The sequence below is a fragment of the Carassius gibelio genome, chromosome B24 (assembly GCF_023724105.1).
Source record: "Carassius gibelio isolate Cgi1373 ecotype wild population from Czech Republic chromosome B24, carGib1.2-hapl.c, whole genome shotgun sequence".
In the NCBI taxonomy this organism is placed as follows: domain Eukaryota; kingdom Metazoa; phylum Chordata; class Actinopteri; order Cypriniformes; family Cyprinidae; genus Carassius; species Carassius gibelio.
This window is the reverse complement of record NC_068419.1, coordinates 18,067,688-18,088,015: the sequence shown is the minus strand read 5'-3', so window position 1 is coordinate 18,088,015 and position 20,328 is coordinate 18,067,688. Positions and strand designations below refer to the sequence as shown.

Sequence of the window (20,328 nt, the reverse complement as noted above, 5' to 3'; positions counted from 1 at the left end):
GTCTCCCAGTGAGCCTACAGTTTATGTTGACCATGTATGTTCCATTTAACAAAGACATCATAATTGGAACCATTTTCATTTACCTTTTGTATACAACTATTTGCGTACATGCAGTGGCCCCCAAAAGCATTTGGGCACCATGTGCATGTATGTATGAATGTCTTTGCACTAGATAACAATATATCCAGCCAAGTGACATTTATTTTAATGGAAAATAGCACAAGCACACTTTTCAAGGACAAATTTAAGTTTGAAATAAGATTACAGTAGATCGGTTGTCAGTAAAGTGTAACATGGATACTGTTCTAGGGTACATTGTGAACGTGGGGACCAGATGACCTTGAGATCAGCTGGTTACAAGTAATTGCAATACATTTTTAAAAAATGGCCTTTTGGGAGCCACTGTTTCTCATGTAGGGGAAAAAATGGGGTAAAAATATGGAAAACTGTTCAGAAGCAGCACTGCTGTTCGCGGGTGTGATTTGGAGTGAAGTTGATGAAGTGTTGCCATCAGTGGCATTTGTTTTTGTCACAATCGGGTAAATTGTAAGCAGCTGTGTGCACCCCCCCCCCCCCACCCCCCAACTGCCTCCAATCCTTCGTTAGTCCTCAACAAACCGAATTTGTCATCCCTCATCAAGGGCTTCAGCAGAGCCTGGAGCTCCCATCTACGTTTCTGCAGGAACATGGTGACCATTATGAGGCCTTGATTATGCCTGTTGCATGGCTGCAGTCCTGTCCACCATATGTAACCTGACTGAGCAGACCACCATGGCAGGGAGCCATTTATAGCATGTGCATGGGAATGAGTGTGTAGGCACCAAATCACAAACCCTGCAAAAAGATATATCAGTCTCTTTCATCCTCCTCTGTGTATTTACACTTGACTGACCAGGCTTTATGCCTTTGTACACACTGCAGAAATGCCCAATGTAAACATTATGAGAACCTGGTAAACTCTTCCCATCCAAATTCTTCCCTGAAGTAGATTAGCATGGCTATTAACTTATCTTCTTGGGTCCATTAGAGGCTAATCAGTGACTAGCACACCTCTTGTCTTCCTGACTTCCTTTCCACTCTCCAGCGACACTTCCTCCAGATTGTTTGGGTCCCTGATAGACCTTAAAGGCAGTGTTATAATAAACAGCGGATATCTCAGCTAACTTCCTCTTTATTTTAGCCCTTAGCATTAGCTTTAAAGGTTCACAGGGATGGGGATTGAAAATAACATTTGGAATGCACTTCAGCGCCAACTTTCGAAGCAAAAAGAGCTACAATATCAGTGTTTCCCAAACTTTTTGTCATTAATCTTTCACAACCCTACATCAATGTTTGTGTTTTATGTTTCATCTCATATAACGTTGGATATCATTCAGCACTGATGTGATACAATATTGCAAAAATAAGAGTTTATTTTATATTGTTTTGATGTGCTGGGGCATTAAATAGGAAAAAATGATAATATAATCTTTCATTTTTTTTAACAGACCACAACATTCCTTATGTTACTTTATTAACCAATTTATATTTGTACTTTCTGATCTTTCACTTCACTGTGTTTGTACATATTTCGTGGAAACAGTGGACCTGTGAGTATTTATTCTTGCTGCATTCATTCATTTTATTACTTTGATTTATTAATTGATTTTCTGTCAGCGATTTTCCAACTCTTTCTCCATTAACTCTTCCCAGGATCGCCTTTGGCTTTCCATACATTTTTCAGCATTTCATCTTTTGATGCATTAATGCATGCTACTTATAATGACAGCTGATCTTTCCCCTCGCATTGCGGTGGTAATTTTGTTACAAAATAATTAGCATTGTCATTCCGCCTTGTCAAACGAGCTCATTATGTTGCGGAGCCTTTTGTAACAGTTCACCGCTTGACTGGACCAATTAGCTTCCAGAGTTCAAAGGCAGATCACAGGACTGATTGTGGACCAGATTATATTTGTAATTACATTTATATTCCTCTAACAACTATATATGCATGTGGTTGGAGTCTGAGGACGTTATCGCCTGCATGACAATTGCATAGTTATGTTATAAGCGTATCTTTTTTTCAGTTGTTTGTCGAGAAGCAATGTTAAAAATACAAGTTACACAGATGGTTATTGGCATGTTACCCTATTTACACTTTATATTGAGATCTGCCTGGCGGCCATCGATGTGAACATTTCGCTCTCTCTCTAACCTGAATTAAACATTGTTAGACATATGGAGGTGCTTTGGCTGCGTCTGTCTGGAATTTGGCGGTGTCGTAAGATAAACAGTGTGATTTATTCAGCGAGGAGAGGAAGGGCTGCGGGCGGACCGGAGTGTGATCTTTCGTGCTTCGCTTCAAAACATTTCGCTTCACTTCCAAACTTCTCCTCCGTCTCGTACTCACTGAGCAGAACCTTGTACATTCTTCACAGAAGTTCATAAATCTCTCAGTCCTTATCTTGTGTTTATATCAGGCTGTGATCAATGACTAATTTCCTCCCTGAAACGTCCACTTTGACCCTGTGGGACGGAGCGCATACTGCACGCTTGACGGCATCTCTGGACATTTTTCAGCTCAGATATCTTTAAATAAATCATCCTGCATGACATTATGGTATGGATGGATCGCATCTAATGAGCTGTTTTTGAATTATGCCAACTTGTGCCTTGGGAAAGAGTTTTGCTTCTCTGCATTCGCTTGTTTCCTAGAAACAACCCCGGATTTGTTATGACGACACATATGTTACCATAATGGCCTCCCTTGCACACACACACACACACACACACACACACACACACACACACACACACACACACACACACACAACGCTGATGCTCTGGACAGATGTGAGCCAATCACAGCATCAAACTATTCATTAGTTTAACACTCACTTTTCTGGCTCTGGTGCAGATAATGACATATAGACAGAGTTACATCTACATCTAAATATAACATGACAGGCAAACGCAACAGTATTATCTTTCTTTCTGCTGTGTGTTTCTTCTGCCTCCACACACACACACACACACACACACACACACATATGCCTATAGTAGCAATCTACACTAATTAGCTTTGAGCCCAGAAAGACACAAAGAGGGATTTGCTCTCTTCTGCTCTCTGGGGAGTTTTTTTCTCCCTGATGACAGTATTTTGATAATGTTTTCTTTTTCGTCTTCCACTTTTATAATTTTAGTATCAGTCTTCTGTGTGTTTGTGTCATGTGACTTTGTGAATCGTGTATCAGGACGTTCACTTCAGGCGTTGTTGGAGCCATTTTGATGTGATCTTTAAATTTGCTGAAAAGGCATATGATCTGAAGGTCTCCAATAAACTGAATTTAAATATTAAAGACTTTCCAAAGAATGTGGAATTCACAAACCAGTCACTAACATCATAGACTAGCTAATACTTCAGTATATCACTGTGTTATTTTAGGAGATAAGGTTGTTTGACAATGTGTTGTTTGGTGTTGACCATCTCTATATGAACTCTATACGATTATAAAAAAATATTTCAACATTGCTAATAATCATAAATGTTCCTTGAACAGCAAATCAGCATATTAGATTGATTTCTGAGGACTGGAGTAATTTCAGCTTTGATCGCAGTGATCAGTTACATTTAACAATATATTGTAATATAACACAGTTATTTTAAATTGCGAATATAAAAAAGCCCACAAATGTATTTTTTCCAAAATTTGGTCATAGATTGTTCTGTTACATTTTACTTATTTCACTCATTAACATGAACTACAAAGTTATTTTATTCGACTAAAATCATGTGACATTTTAGTAGGAGTAAAATGAACAAAAATGATGAATGATTTGACATGATGAAACATTGAATACATTTGCATAATGTTTCTGTTAAAAGAAAAAAAAAAAAAAAGAAAAAAAAAAAGAAAGAAAACCTGCAAATGAATGAGCACTGAAGAGAAAGCAGAGAGAGCGAGAAATCAGGATTGGGAACCGAGAGCAGTAATAATGTGCTCAGTGCAGCTGTTTCTGTGTCCTGCATTAACGCCACACTGGACCATTAATTGTGTAATGAACTAAAGGTGGAAGAGGGAATTCAGAACAGGTTTAGCTAGAAGTTGAGGCACAGACACACAGTTATGGTCATAGTTCATTGCACACACACACACGCACACACACAGACACTGATTACCCCATAATGCTCATAATGTCAAACTGACTAATTCATGTCAAGTTTTGCGTGCAAAGTCGTTTTTCTGTCCTCACGGAAAGTGAAAATGTTGCATGATGTCACATATTACAAATAGTTATATTTCATTTGTTTATTATACAAAGTGGAACATGCATCTGGCTGCAAAATTTCCTCATCCAATCAGGATCATTGTATATTTCTGAGAAACACATGACAAGTTGCTGAATTGCGTGCAGCTATAAACTACAGTTATAATGAACTTAGACTATTGGCTATGTTGCAATATTTGAATCCTTAAAAGTACTATATTAGTATTATAACTATTTATTTTTACTTCATTTTTCACAATCAGCAACTAAAACCAATTGTATTTATTTATTGGTAATTCAAACAAAGCTGAAATAAAATAAAATATTAATGTTACATAAAAAGCTAATTCTTAGATGAAATCTATATTATATTATATTATATTATATTATATTATATTATATTATATTATATTATATTATATTATATTATATCAATAAAAACTTCTCAGTTACGTATGGTAACCCTCGTTCCCTTTCAGTCAGTCACTCTTGACGCCATGTCGGTGACCGACGCAAAATGGGATCCCTACCAAAGCGCCATGGGTGCTGCCCCTTACAGTGCCCTGTGCAAGCCGCCTGCGCCCCTATTAGGTGTAGTACAGGGCTCAGAACAAGTAGTTCCAGTCACCATTGTCACTACCTCACTGGGTGTGATCGGATAACACTGGAAAAACATATCCATTCCGCTTGGATCAGGGACTCTGCGGAAGCCCCATCCTTCCCGAATGAGGTCTCGGGAACAAATACACATATAGCATCCATTTAGGTGTATATGGAGAAATCTGAGGTGATTAACTACGATCAACTGGTGTAAATGTCGCTGCAGCTGCCATATGCCCCAGGAGCCTCTGAAAAAGTTTCAGTGGGAACGCTCTCCTGCCCTTGAACGTATTCAAGCAGGGTAGCACCGACCGCGCATGTTCCTCTGTGAGGTGTGGTGTCGGTTCGACTGAATCCAACTCCATACGGAGAAAAGAGATCCTCTGCCTCGGCGAGAGTTTGCTTTTTCCCAGTTGACCAGAAGGCCCAACAGGCTCAGGTGCCGGAGCTCTCCCTCTGATGCTAAGATCGACATCTGGTCGGGGGGAGGCCCAGTGGATACCAGTGGTACGCTCCTTGAAGAGGGCCCAGCGCATTCCGTGGTTTGCTCCACTGGATCGGAGGGGCAAGAGGAGTGGTGGGCCCCAGAGGGTTGGTTGCCTTGTGGGATTTGCCACCACTGTGACCCTCAAACCGCCCTCGCTACTGCCGGAAGTGGTTCTCGTCTGTATGGGACTCGGCAATGGGACTTTACCCCCCTGAAGGTAGCGGAGCCTGGTCCGCAGCTCTAAGATGGTCATCTTCCCGCAATGAGAACATGACGCATCCACGAAAGCCACCTCAGCATGCTTGACACCCAGACACGTGAGGCAGCGATCGTGACCATCACCCGGTGCCAGGTAACGAACACATCCAGAAACGCATGGGTGAAACGGCATCCTTAAACGGACGATCCGTCGTCTTTATAAAAACGCACCCTTGGAGCTCTTTTATAGACAATTTTCTCCTATGAAATGCTCTTTTAATGCTGAGGCGCACAGGGGAGATGGCCGCTTGCAACACGACAGGGGGTAGTGCAGCCTGAAGTGTGCAACCCACTCGACACTGGAACGACCGCCGCTGAAACGCTGTCTCGCCAACACAGAGCGTGCTGAACTCGCAGTTCACCGTAGACACAGTTGAAGTAAGCAGAACGATTCTGTCGCTCGGCTTCGAAGTGAAAAGCTGGTATGCATTGCACCTGCTGCCTTCTTTTTCTCAGGCTGTGATCAGTGGCAGCTGGATGAAATAATCGCATGCCAATGTGAACTGGCTCGTTCAGTTTACACTCAAAGTAGATTGGTAGACAAAAAAACTAAAATGTAAATAAAAACTAACAAAAAAAAGAAAAGAAAAGATAATTTAAACTATTTACACTGTAGTAGTATATAAATAATAATAATAATAAAATAACACCCCACTATTGATGGATCTACTAGTGAGCCACTATAAAAATATAAACCAACCAAAATGCCTTTCCTTGCAATGATTTTCCATCGTTACTGGTTATAGGATATGGTGTAGGACTGGATATCTCAGACCAGTGTCTTCTGTCATACAAAAAACACACACACAGAGCCACATGCACACTCCACTCCTCATCTCCAGGCCACCGCGCTAAATGAGATTCAGTCTGGTACTCCAGGGGGCAGGTTACACTGGACCTCTACTTCAGTGTGCTCATTACCTCATTCAAACACAGATAGCGCTCTCGCAGATTTGATTTGGCCATTATAGGCACAGCGCCGGAGGCCTCGTCCTCCTATTGAGTTTCTGTAACTTGTCATAACACAGTTTTTACTGGCATTGAGGTGACATCACTTTTTAAGTGGACAGCAGGTGGACGGCGGCCTTGCCAGAGCAAGATATCAACCTTCAAATGTGAAAGAAACAACTTGTAACTAGAGATGCACCGATACTACAGTTCTCCGGTAGCTGATTATTCAGAATGACATCTACTGATACAATTGTAAAAGAAAGAAAAGAAAAAAAAAATCCTTATAGTATGTCTTACAGGAAAATTGTATCTAAATCTAATTAAATATACTTCAAAATGCCATGTTTAATTCAATTTGTTACTTGCCAGTTCTTTGTAATTAATTGTGAAATTTACTTATTCAAGAAACCTTCTCATTTGGTATATTACTATACTATTATAGGTTATAATTAACATCAGAACCCAAACTATTGCTGTAAATTCAACTACAGTTTATATTCCGATATAATAATCGCACTCAAATCAAAAATAAACATTTGTATGCAACATACATATATAATTGACAGTAAATAAAATTCTCCCTATTGTTTTTTGTTGCTAACTAACCAACTGTGAACGCTGGTAATTTTTTGAGGTAAATGTTATGTGACATATTATTCATATCCTGTTTTATTTACATCATTCCATGGTTATGCGTTTCAGTTGTACTGTATCTTTCAAAAGCCTCTGATGTTCATCCATGTTTATTTATTTATTTTGCTCAACAACTTGAATACACTTTCACTTGAACGGAGGTGCTACAGCGATCCGTCATGCCACATTTGAGACTTTGTTTCTAATGAGCAGTAACAAAGCACAAAGCTGTTTGCGATTAAGGGATCTGATCTGTACTACAAATAATGTTTGGTGAAGGGAAAATGTCAGGACATACCTGGCAACCCTGGCTTGAGCCATGGGTAATTCATACAGTCAAACATAATCTTTGTTCTGTTATTTTTAAAGTGCGATTGTGCTGATGTATTATAATCACGTTAAATTTGACAGCCCTAAATTCAACATGAGAGGCATTATATTTTCACACAGTATGAGCTGCAGTCTGACACACTTTGATTGACTGCATATAATTGGCCGTGATCAATTGTTTTAAAACAACCGGCCGAAGCAGTTTTTATCGGCAAATACCGATTATCAGCCAATATATCAGTGCATTCTTATTGTTTTAGTCATGAACCTGATGAACCGAAAGGTAGGATGAAAACAGAAACGGAAATTGAAACACCCACAATGCACAAACACATGAAAATGTGCTGATGTTGATTTTATAAGTGTTTCCCAGACTATTATCGTGAGTCATAAATACACACAGTTCTAGCACGGCCAATTGGATTTCCTCAAGCTGAATGCAGAGAGAGAGAGACAGTCGGTGGCATTGTAATTGCATTAGCCTGTGACAGAGAGAAAACACTCATTGTTGATAAATTAGATCGAGCTTATGAGAAAGTGTGGAAACATTCAGTCTTGCTGGGAAAATCCGACATATCTTCTTGTCCCGGGACTGCTGTCAATCAAACAACTGACAGAGAGATGTCAGGGGTCAGAGGTCAACTCTGACTTGGGGTGGTGAGGAGGTGGGGCACTTAAACACTTAAAAATGCTCAGGTTTTTGTGATGGGGCATCCCTGGAGTCCCAGAGCCCATCTGGATCTAATGAGACGGGTGGGTACCAAAGACAGAGGTCACCCTACAGGAGGCTTTCCCCTGTCCGCACCAGCCTTTCCACTTCTTCTACTACCGTTCCCATTCCTGAGGATCTCCTTTCCCTCAGCGGCACTTAGAAGGACACATGTGGTCTGTTAGACACAAAAAGACTCATTCAGTTCAGCCCAACAGGCCTGGCCTTTGAACAACTCCTGAGAAAGAGGGAAGGCAGAGAGAGGCGGTTGGCGGAAGATCAGAGTGATGTGAAGAAGAAATCACTCCCTTCTTCTTGGGCAGGTTCCCCACTGGCTGTTTTAGGGAATCTGTGAGTTGACAAGCTTCTTCAAGGAAGGGGCCACAACCTTTACCATGAGCGATTTAGAAGTGGAGGCTCGAATGAACAGGGCCTCAGCGGTCTCGCTTCCTTTTCCTTTTAGAGGAGTCCAGAAGTAGTGAAAGGCTTCTAGATATAAAGCAGGCTTGGCAGGCGTTTAGCAGCCTGTGATGCCAGCAGGGGTCCTGAGCTCAGGGATTCTCCATGCAGTAGGGAGTCTCAACAAGACCAAGAGTTCTGTCTTCCAATTCGTTGCATTTGCACATAAAAGCTTTAGCTCTTCTTGGCTGAAATAAATGTTATACATTGCTGATGGACTAATTGCTATTGCTTTTGATGGTGCTGTTTGAGGACAGATTCACAAAGGTGGAAATGAATCCCAAGGTTTAACCCACAGGGCACTTTCACACTAGAGCAGGGATTCTTAAATCTGGCCCACGAGATGCACTTTAAACTTAAATTAAACTTGAGATAAGCTAAAGTCAGTTCAGCATGTATATAATTCAGTTCAATCACAGTGCTGATGTTTCACACACTCAAAATAACGATTATTATGGCTTCTCTTATTTATTATATCAAACAGCTTGCACTAGTACCTGTGGTGGTACTTACATTAATGACATTAATATATGACAGTATGGAACCCAATACTCAAATGTGAAAAGAGAGATGTTGAAACGGATCTTGAGTGCACACTACGCATCTAAACCTCGACTGATGTTTTGTCTTTGTAGAATTCAAGCGAAGACCAGGGAGCTCCGAGAGCGACAGGCCAGAGAGCGAGACTACGCTGAGATCCAGGACATCAGCCACACCTTCAGCTCCGACGAGGAGCACACCTACGCCGGGATCGGCTCTCTGGACTCGTCCTTGGACAGCAGTATGGACCTGAGCCATAACCCCGGTCCAGAGCGTCTGCAGAGCCCTCGAGACCAGGCCCTGCCCTTAGAGGCTCTCTACGCACAGGTCAACAAGCCCCGCAACGGACGCCCACCATCTTCAGACGAGTAAGATCTCACGGTTTCTCTTTCTTCAGAATCACTGCGGTGTGATGCACAGGCTGATTTTCTTGCTTTGATTTTGATTTTAATACTTGGCTGATGTAACAGGACAATGACGTGCCTTGACATGTTCTTGCCTTGAACGGCTCAACCTTGGCTATGTGTTTCCAAAGCTTTGCATAATGCAAGCTAAAGTGTGTTTTCTCGCTGTCAAATATCTCTTATTTTGTAAGGTTGGATAGGGTGAAGGGCACCAACGCTTTTGAAGTTTCTTTTATTGTGCTGAGAAAAAAAGAAGTTTCTACGCAGTCTTCTTTTTATATTTGTTCGTGTCTGAAAGTTTAGAAAATGAAAAGCTGTTTTCATCCACCCTTTGTAGTGTGAAAAAAAATAGTGTTATCAGATTTCTCACCTGCGTCCCAGCGGCTGCTTTTATAGCACAGGTAAATCATTGATAATTCTCTGGATGGGAAATTTTAATAACCAGCAGGCTCCTTTATTATCACGGATAATGTCAGATCCACCCTCAACGTGCACTGAATCTCTGAATTCATCTGGGGTTTTAAAGGAAAGGAAAGTCAACTTTATATTAGAAACTGCTGCAATTAGCTAAACTTTTAGAGTGTTTTTTAACCTACTTAAATAAATGATTTCACAAAATGTGCGTAAAAAGCATTTATGGTTAGCTAAACTGTTCTGTCATTTATTTTGAAACATGCATGTATACCATGCATTTAATATCTTTGTAATACACGTGTTATGATGAAATTGCAATTTAGTACATTTAAAATAGATTAACATCATATGTAATATTGAACAACACACTACAGCACATACTTTACATGTGCTCTAGTCAACACATTAAAATAAGTACTGATGAAGATTATTAAAACAATTATTTAAAATACACAATTAAACGTGAGACTTTTAATTTGACATTCTTAGAAAGAAACATTGCACTTAAGTTTAAACACAGTCAGGTGTCTCTTTAAATACACTTAAGTGACCTTTTAATTTATTAATATAATATTGAACAGGATTATTTATTCATTATATATATTTTTTAGTTTTGAATGTACACTACAAGTATGCCTTTAAATCAGTAAAGCACACTGCTTTTTCAAAAAGATAACAGGCTGGTCACTTTGTTTACATTTACTGCTATTAATTTATTACTCCAAAAACATTGATATAGTATTTTGTGTCGGGAATGTAATGGGAGTAATGCAACATTAAAACAGGCCTTTATACTTAAAAAATCCACATTTTTCTTTCCCCCCAACATCCTTTAGTTTTTAGTTTGCATTTAAGGTCCACAGAACCATGATTTTCTAGTTAATGCAACTAGGTTTAATATTTATGAAGATCAAAATGCATATAGCACTGTGGACAGGATTATTTATTCATTAATTTATTTGAGAAAGATTGTGTTTAAAAGTTTGCACGGCGTCAAAACAGTAGACATGGAGTAAAAGCTACAGAAGTTTGAGTCTTCATTGAGGGTTGAGGAGCTGTTTCAGTGTTTTTCGTCTTCTGTGTTGATGTCAGTGTGTTACAGACACTGCATATCTGATGCAGAGGACTGACCTACATTTGTTCTGGTGAAATGAGAGTATTTTCTGAGATACGGAAGCAATATATTCCAAAACATTTTACTTTGTGTTGATGCTGTTCTCCAGCTTTCAGATGATTTATTGGCTTGTTTTATGGTATTTATGACAAATTCACAAGTAAACTTCCATCAGTGTTTGAAAACTAAGGGAAGGTCACTCAGTATTCACACTGAAGAATCGCCTCGATCGCTCTCTTCCTTTAGCTAGCGGTTATGAAACGGTTAGCGCCAAGTTATGGAAATGCTACTAAAGGCCAGCGTGTCTCTGTCATAAACCCTAATTACTCTCTGTGGGTTAATTGGCTCATCAGCGGCGAGAAGCAGAGGCAGTGATTGACAGGTGTCACTCAGGCTGCGTGACCTTTCCCAGGATGCAATGGGAAGGGGATTATTAGGTTACCAACTGCTGTTGTCCCAGCAGGAGCGTTCCCACCGGCTACTGACACCCCCTTGTTATAATAAACACGTTTATTAAACTATAGGTTGCATAAGGACAGTCTTAAACAGAAAGTGCAGTTCACAGAATCTTCTCTCTCTTTGAAATAAATATAAAATGTGTATTTCAGAAAGCAGAGCTATAAGCCTGCTTGACATCTGATTACATGCAAATCATCCTGTGTATATTTTAAATAGCGCATTTGGAGCTTCACACTGCTTTGCATATCACTTAGAAGCAAGCCTTTGTGAAATACATTGTCATATTTGTTGTCGCGCCTCTGGAATAAATTGCACACTTTTATTGGCGTTTGGTTGGGAGGGCTGTAATCTGCATGAACGCGTAATGCATTCACATTCAGACAGTCACATCACTCCATTAGAAAAAGCCTGACTCCCTCCGTGAATCAAAACAAAGCCCAAACAAACATTTGCATTTCTAAATGAAAGCTAATAGAAGTTTCATCGTGTCAGGCTCCTGGAATAAAGCGAGCGTCAACTTTAGCTTATTAGGAAGAGAGGCAAAAGTTTTAGCACAGATTTTCTCTGAGTTGTTTTCTTGGACATTTAAGTGTTTATTCTCTTTAAGAAGTGTCACAGAGGAAACTAGATTTCATCTCTTTGTAGATAGCATTGGAGAGGAGGATTTCCTGTCTAAAGTGCACAGAACAGGAAGTGGATAAGGTTCAAATCCTGTCAATCACAGCCGCACACTGAGGCCTGTATCCACAGCGAAGAAGCTTGTTTAGAAAAGTCATATTTCATTTATCTTTCCCAAATCAAAAGAAACATACAATACTCTGTTTAATATTGTCTCATTATTTCAGCTTTTTTTCCCTTCTTTTTCTGTTCATGTCAATTAAGCATAGCACTAGGGGGAAAAAATAAATAAACTACAACTTTCATGTATTCATTTGTTTGTTTAAATTAAATGAATTGTTTAAATATGTATTTTATTATCAGATAATATATTTCATAATCATATGAGGATTAAAAAGGCAAAATCAACAACAGTTGGCCTTTATTATTATTGTTGTTGTTTCTATTTATTTATTTAAGTTTTTAGGGTGGAATTAGAAGTGGGTACCGTATTTTTTGGACTATAAGTCGCACCTGAGTATAAGTCGCATCAGTCCAAAAATACGTCGTGCTGAGGAAAAAAACATATATAAGTCACACTGGACTATAAATCACATTTATTTAGAACCAATAGAAAACATTACCGTCTCCAGCCGCGAGAGGGCGCTCTATGTCTTCAGTGTAGACTACAGGAGAACTACGCAGCATAGAGCGCCCTCTGGCGGCTGGAAACGGTAATGTTTTCTCTCGATTAATTTCTCTTATTTCATTTCTCTTGGTTAATGTCAAATACATTTTTATAAACAAGTCGCACCTGACTATAAGTTGCAGGACCAGCCAAACTATGAAAAAAAGTGTGACTTATAGTCCAGAAAATACGGTATGTTAAAGAAATTATTTTATTTTTAGATACTCAAAGGAATCATTTGAAAAGATATTGTACTATGGTAATAATAAAGTAAAATCAACCACGATTAACCTTTATTACTATTGGTGTTGATGTTGTTTTACGTTTATTGAGTATCTGCTAGCTAGAACATCATGAATCTTCTTCAAAAGATCAGCTTCAGGTTCTCCCTCAGCAGAAGTGAAGAAACCCTGGCTCCGGTGGCTGTGCTGTTTGTTGGCTCACTGTTGACTCTGTTTGCATTGGTCTGAGCAGTGTGAAGCAGCCTGAAGCCTCACAACACTTCTGTCCCACTTACAGTTCAGTGGCAGCGTCTCACAGCTCAAAGCTCTTGACATGCAGTCTGAGTCCTGAGAGTCACAGCACAGAGGCGATGTTGTGTGCGGTAGCCTCGAGCAGCGTATTCTTCACACGCCGGAGGCTACATCTGCGACTGGTGTAACACAGCCCTCCTCCTCCTCCTTCATTGCTGTTTACTGGAGATTTGAGTTTGGGAACTCGCTCTCTTTTCACTGTTAGCATCACCAATCACTGTGAGGTGGCCACACATCTGCTGACTTCCATGTGACCTGCGTCCCGTTCAGGATTGTTGCATGGAAATAGAGAAGGGGAATGCATTGAAGGAATGCGTCGTTAATTTTCCAGCGGGTTCAGATAAATATCCATTTTGTTGGCCTGGTCAAGGCCTCCAAAGTGCATTAGCCACAGCCAATAGACATGCCATTGATTTATTGGTATTAAAAAGATGACGCCATGATGATGTTGGATGCTGTTTATAGTGCGGTGGAGTCTATTGAAAACAGGCTTCAGTCATGTAAAACTGTGGTGCGGCCATTGTATACAGCAAGCTGAAAATGTGTTGCATTCAGTGTAAAAACACAAAATAAAATAAAATAAAATAAAAATGTATAATAATAAAATGAATAAATAAATAAATGAATATTTTTATGTTTATTTTTTATTGGGGTGAAATATGTCCCAGATATGTTTATTTATTTAATTATTTTTTATGTTTTTTCTCAGCCTCTTGCATCCACCCATCAGTAGCCTGGTATTGTTCACATTTGCATGTGATTTCATCTACTTCTTGTCGACGCAGCAACAACCCGTGTCTATAAAGTCAATAAAAGCCTTTTTATGTTTCTGTTCTTGGCCAAAAATGCATCAATAGAAGAAGGCGTTCAGGCGAAAACCCTCAGTGGAAACAGAAAAAGCTCTTTATCTCGCCGTCCTGCAGCTGAATAAATACACTCAGACAATTACCAAATGTCTGGGTCCGGTTGGTCTGCCTTTAACAGCGTCCCAGACGAAGGTCAGCGCGGCAGTAAAGCGTGGAGAGTCGTGGCCTGTGAAAGGTTTGTAAGACCAGGGCTAGTGAACACACCGCTCTCGTCTGTTTTACAGTCGCTCCATCATCCAGATTCTCCTGCTTTATAAGCCTTGTTTCTGAGCGAATGAGAGGCAGTAGAAGCGAGGTTCGGGATCAGGGAATGAACCTCACATCTCACAGTCCTGATCAATCTGAAACCTGCCCAAACAGCCGTTCAATACGCTGTACTGTTGAGTCCTGGGGCGTTCACCGTTCAGCCAACTGAACATACAGAAGTGTGTCTTTGAGTGGATCAAATCATTTTTAAATATGATTCATCCATTAGACATTAATTGGGTCATGAAATGATGGTTGAAAAATATGATGTCAGCCTTAAATTTATTAGATCCTGAAAGAAAAATTAATTAAAATGTGACATAATAATAATAATAAAAAAAACTATTTGTATTAAAATGCACAAATTATTTTCAGTAAGACCTGTAATGTGTATTAAAAGAGAGATTTAATCTTTATCTGATGATTTATTTAGGTTTCATTTCCATTAGTTGTCACACTATAATTGTTAGTTTTGTTATTATATTTTTATCTAGTTTTAAAAATGTTTAATTCAGTTTATTTTTATTTATATATGTACAGTACTACCATTCAAAAGTTTGGGATCAGTAAGATTTTTATATTTTTATAAGTTTCTTGTGTTCATCGAGGTATTTATTTGATCCAAAATACAGAAAAAAACAGCAACAATATTTTCTGATATATTATTGCAATTTAAACTAACAGTTTCTATTGTAATATATTTTAAAATATAGTTTATTTCTGTGATGCGCAGCTGTATTCTCAGCATTACTCCAGTCTTATATGATGATTTTTTTTTTTTTTTTTTTTTTTACCTTTTTCAGGATTCTTTTATGAATATAAAATTATCTATCTATATCTAATGTACTTTGTTTTAATAATTTAGGGTTGCTAATTTTAATGTGGTAATAACTATATTTAAAAAAAAATTGTTTTCTTTTCTTTTAATTTTTTTGTTTTTGTTTTGTACTATTATTATTATTATTATTATTTATTATTTATTTTTATATTTTTAAAGATATTTTACTATAGAGTTATTTTAGTATCATTGGTATGTTAATATAGTTTTTATTTTAGTAATTTGAATTATATTTTATTTTTCAGTTTAATTTTAGTTAGTCTTATTAATACTTTGTTGTTTTATGCTGTTTTGTTCTAATGTTGGACCATTTTTTTTCATTATAATTATGAAGAACTATTTTTAGTTTGTTTTAAATATGAAAAACTTAATTTCATGTCAGTTTATGAAAATGTAATCGTTTCCATTAATGATAATAACCCTGTTGCATGGTGCTGTTTATGTGTGTGATCTGAATCTGTAAATATGAGCGTAGTTGAAGCTAACGTCAATCACAGGACGTGTGCATGTGTGTGGAGAGGAGTGCAGAGGTCTGAGCGGTGTGTCACACAGAATGATATTTCAGGAGCGTGAAACAAACTGTCACCTCTGTGATGCTCATGATTTGATTGACAGCTGCTCCCATTAGAGCGAGATCCTCTAAGCTGCTGAAGTCAAGGTGAGACGAGATGAGAGCGAGAGGAGAGCATCACGTCCGTCCCGACACTGCACACTGCTTCAGTCGGAAATGAAGTGCAAGTAGCTCAATAGCTGTTTTCTTTTTACCTTCTTCTTTATTTTGTTCCTTCTTTGGGCTTGTGGGAATGATAATTGGAAGGAAGATCATTAATCCCAGAAGACGAGAGCTCTTCATGTTTCTGTGCTGACTCTTTCACACTGATCCTGCTGTGTTAATGTCTCAGATCTGCTGACATTGCCCAGCTAGATTATTATTAGACACTCGTTAAGCAATTGATTTCCACTGTTACGATGTGATGAGAAAGAAAAGTGAGTTTGGCAAAAGATGGTCTCGAACCCATTCGATCGTATCGTACACTACTCTCCAACACTGACTGAACAACACTGAACAACAAGAACAATTAACATGACACAAGTGTGTCAATTCTTAACTTTTTCTCTAAGTATTTTTCTTTAAATTTCTTTTTTCTAGTAACCTATTGAGTTTATTTTCAACATTTTTTTTTTTACTTTTTTCTTGAAATTGACAATTTTTTTCTCTCTCAAAACTTTTTTTCCCTCATAATTTAATGGGTTTATTCTCAATATTTTTCTCGAAATTGAACAAGAATTAGATTTTTATTTAATGATATTATTCTCAGCATTTTATTTAGACCTTTTTTCTTTAAATATTTTTTTTTCTCATAATTTAATGCATTTATTCTCAACATTTTATATCAACTTTTTTCTCAAGATTGTACGAGAATTTTTGTCTCGTAATTTAATGAGTTTATTCTCATTAACATTTTACTTAGACTTTTTTTTCTCAAAATTAACAAGATTATTTTCTCAAAACATAATTACTGTTTTAATCTGAGTTTAATCTCAAAATTTCATCTAGACTTTTTCTCGAAATTTAACGACTTTAATCATGAGATGGTTTTATTTCATGTTTTATTACTTGACCCTAATCCTCTTCCTTAAAAAAAAAAATAATATATATATATATATATATATATATATATATTTTTTTTTTTTTCAGTTATTGTTCATTTTTTTTTCTATTTATTTGTTTGTTTAAAATATGCCCCAGATACATGATTTTACTGTAGTGAACAGAACTGTGATTGTGTTTTTTGTTGACTGTTGTGTGTCACTGATTTCTAACTGGCAGGATTATCAAATATGCCAACTATGCATTAATACAGCGTTTAATAGACAGGAAACCTGTGGGATGAAATGAGAGGCGTTTGAAACCGTCAGAAACCTGCGTCCCGTGTACAGGAAGTGCAGACGTCACTTTCTCTCAGGGGTTTTATGGTTCAGTCATAAAGGCACATTCTCTTCTCTATTACAAATGTGATTAGGAGATTTCCTGACTCGATAACGCACACACAGCTCTACTGCATTACCAACATACATTCACCTTAATTAAACTACAACTACAATTTCATCTTAATTGCTGTGTGATTTTATTTTATTTATTGTATTTTTCTCTTCTTTTTTTCTGCTTAAATCAATTAGAGCAGCATTATATATCACTGGAGCGTACTCATTTAAATAACTGTTGTTAATAATTGATGTGTAAATAGATGAAGTGGAGATGAATGTGAATGTTCAATCTGTTCTTTCATAAAGCCCAAGGGAGAGTACAATCATATATGTCTCAGTCACATATATATTTGTCTTAATTACAGTAATGTGATCTGATGACATCAGCAGTAAAATGATTGACAGATACACTGCTCACTGCTTCTTCTGCTCTGCTGAGAAGTGCCTCATCACGAGTCTGCTGCTAGAAATAAAACACTGGGGAAAGATACTTCTAGAGCTTTGTTTTTCTCTTTATATTTGTGAGACTTCACTTTTTGCATGAAAGCGTACAAAAACAAAAATACAAAACAAAACAAAACAAAACAAAAAACAGAAATGAAGGGATGTCTTAATTGTTTCCATTTTCTTTTAATTGAATAGATCAAATTATATATTATGATTTTTATTATGATTTATGCTTAAATCATGAAAAGACCCACAATATTTGTATTGCATTTAGGTATGTTATGATATTATTGTTTAATTCTTTTCATAATTTCTCAATTTCATAAATTAATATATAAACATTAAAAAACTGAGTTTAAGGATGTTTTTATATTCTCATTTTTATTTAATTCATAATTTCATATATCCAATAATATTTATGATGATTTATGCTTAAATCTTGTGCAAAAAAAGTGATTTTTAATGATTTTAATAATTATTTTTTAATTATATATATATATATATATATATATATATATATATATATATATATATATATATATATATATATATATATATATATATATATATATATATATACATACATTTTGAATTTAATTAATCAAATAATATATGATTTATATTTAACTCATGGGGGGGTATTGATTTAACAATTTTTTTAAATATATTTTTACTGGGAAACATGACAAAATGAATTTTTACATAAGAAAATGCTTTCTTTTTGTTGTGTGGAAAATAAAAAAAAACACATATTCAGTCATATAGGCTCATTTCATGAGTGTGTGTCTGCTGCTGAGGCGTGTGTGTGTGTGTGTGTGTGTGTCACCTTATCATACACTGTGTTTGCTGATAGTCTGTGGAGTCTTGGAGGAGAAAAGCCTGTGAATTATCCGACATGTCTGGTTTAATTTCTTTGGTGTGTTTTGCGGGAGGACCCTCTGGGATGGACAGAATGAGATGGAGGGAGAGGCGAGCAATTTCCCCTCCGTTTGCACCATTACATTCATTTAGGAAAGCAAACAGGCTGCGAGGAGCTCCGCTCATCTCACACACATGCAAACACACCAAACCAGAAGCGTGCACAGTGTGTTTGACCCGTGTTTCTCAAAGCAGCCGCTGAAAGACGCGTTAATGATCTTCCATAATCACAGTCAGTCTCCTCGTCCCACATTCAGTCCCAGCAAACACACACTTCATCTGCGGCTGCACAGGCTGATTACACACCCCTCCAGCGAGTTTACACTCTTTTTCAAACTAATTCTGGGCTCAATCAACACTGTTTGCTGTGGACAGAGATGGACTCGGCTCTAAATATAAGTGCAGGAACTATTAATGTGCTCTTCACTTGGTAACTCACTTGACAATGATCTCAAAAGTCAGAATTATGGTTTAATGGTTGGAAACCGCTTTAGACTATTTATAATTTGTACTGCTTCAAATTATTCTTTTTATATTTATATATAAATATATAGTATGCAGTTTTCAGTACATACTGCACAGTATGCGAGTACTTCATTCTTTGTCAACGAAAGGAGCAACCCTTGAAAACCAAAAAATAAAAACAGTTTTTACATCTAAGGAAGTGAACTATAATGACGAATGCCTATTCTAGACTAGAAGAGCATTTTTAATAAAGCAGCCAATAAAACTGCATCATTTGTGGTACAAATAATGGCTAAAACGCAAGAAACTAAGACGAGTTCTTTTCTTCTTGCCTCGGGACGTTATAAAAGCAAATAAGATCAAGAGAGGAACGCCTAGTGCTTTATTCGATTCCTGATGGCAAAAAGATCACATCTTTAACCCTGCGTGACTCCATGACGAATGCACACTCATAAGTCTGCGCGTGAGAGAGAGAGAGACTGTGCTTAGATATTAGATATCTCTCCGTAATGGCCTTTTCTGGGTCACCGGCGCTTCTCTCTATTTTCTGTCTTCTTCTGTATGTTTGAGATGCTCTCGACAGTTTTCATATGATGGATAACCCCGTAATCACGGATCCCTCAGCTAGCATAACATCCCGGCTCCGAACACCTCCCCAGAAATAGCAGCGGTGATAGATGTGATTGGGAGGGTGATGGAGGATCTGGGATTTCCTCCAGTATTTCCCCTCTGTCTTATCTATTCCCTCTCTTTCTCCGCTCATTAATGCGTGCCGTACGACAGGAGCTCTCTGTGGAACGTATTCCTGTTTGTTTGATCGTGTCAGAGTTTCACATTAGTGGACTTGTGTTTGTTTCATAGTTTCAGGCTTGACCAGCAGTATAGAATAATAATAATAAAAAAAAAAGAAAATACAAATTGCAATATTTTAGTACTATCACTAATTAATATGAAAATATAAATAAATACATATAGAGCTGGAAAGTTTGATTTGTTTTTTAAATAGGTTCTTTGGAAATGCTTCAAAAACACCGATTCAATTAGTTGTTTTAATGAATCATAAAGTACTCCCTGTGTTATTTACTAGTAAAATATATTTAATCACATTTTAAATTAAAATATAAATATATACAAA

At 37.5% G+C, this 20,328-nt stretch overlaps 1 protein-coding gene across 4 annotated transcripts in view; it reads left to right on the top strand.

Moving 5' to 3' along the window:
• LOC128013213 (partitioning defective 3 homolog) overlaps positions 1 to 20,328 on the top strand; it is a 421,775-nt gene that overhangs the window by 326,444 nt on the left and 75,003 nt on the right. For all 4 annotated transcript variants that reach the window (XM_052596022.1, XM_052596020.1, XM_052596019.1 and 1 more), the window contains one exon: positions 9,311 to 9,583. In XM_052596022.1, the coding sequence (XP_052451982.1) occupies positions 9,311 to 9,583 (273 nt within the window). The remainder of the gene's footprint in view (positions 1 to 9,310; positions 9,584 to 20,328) is intronic.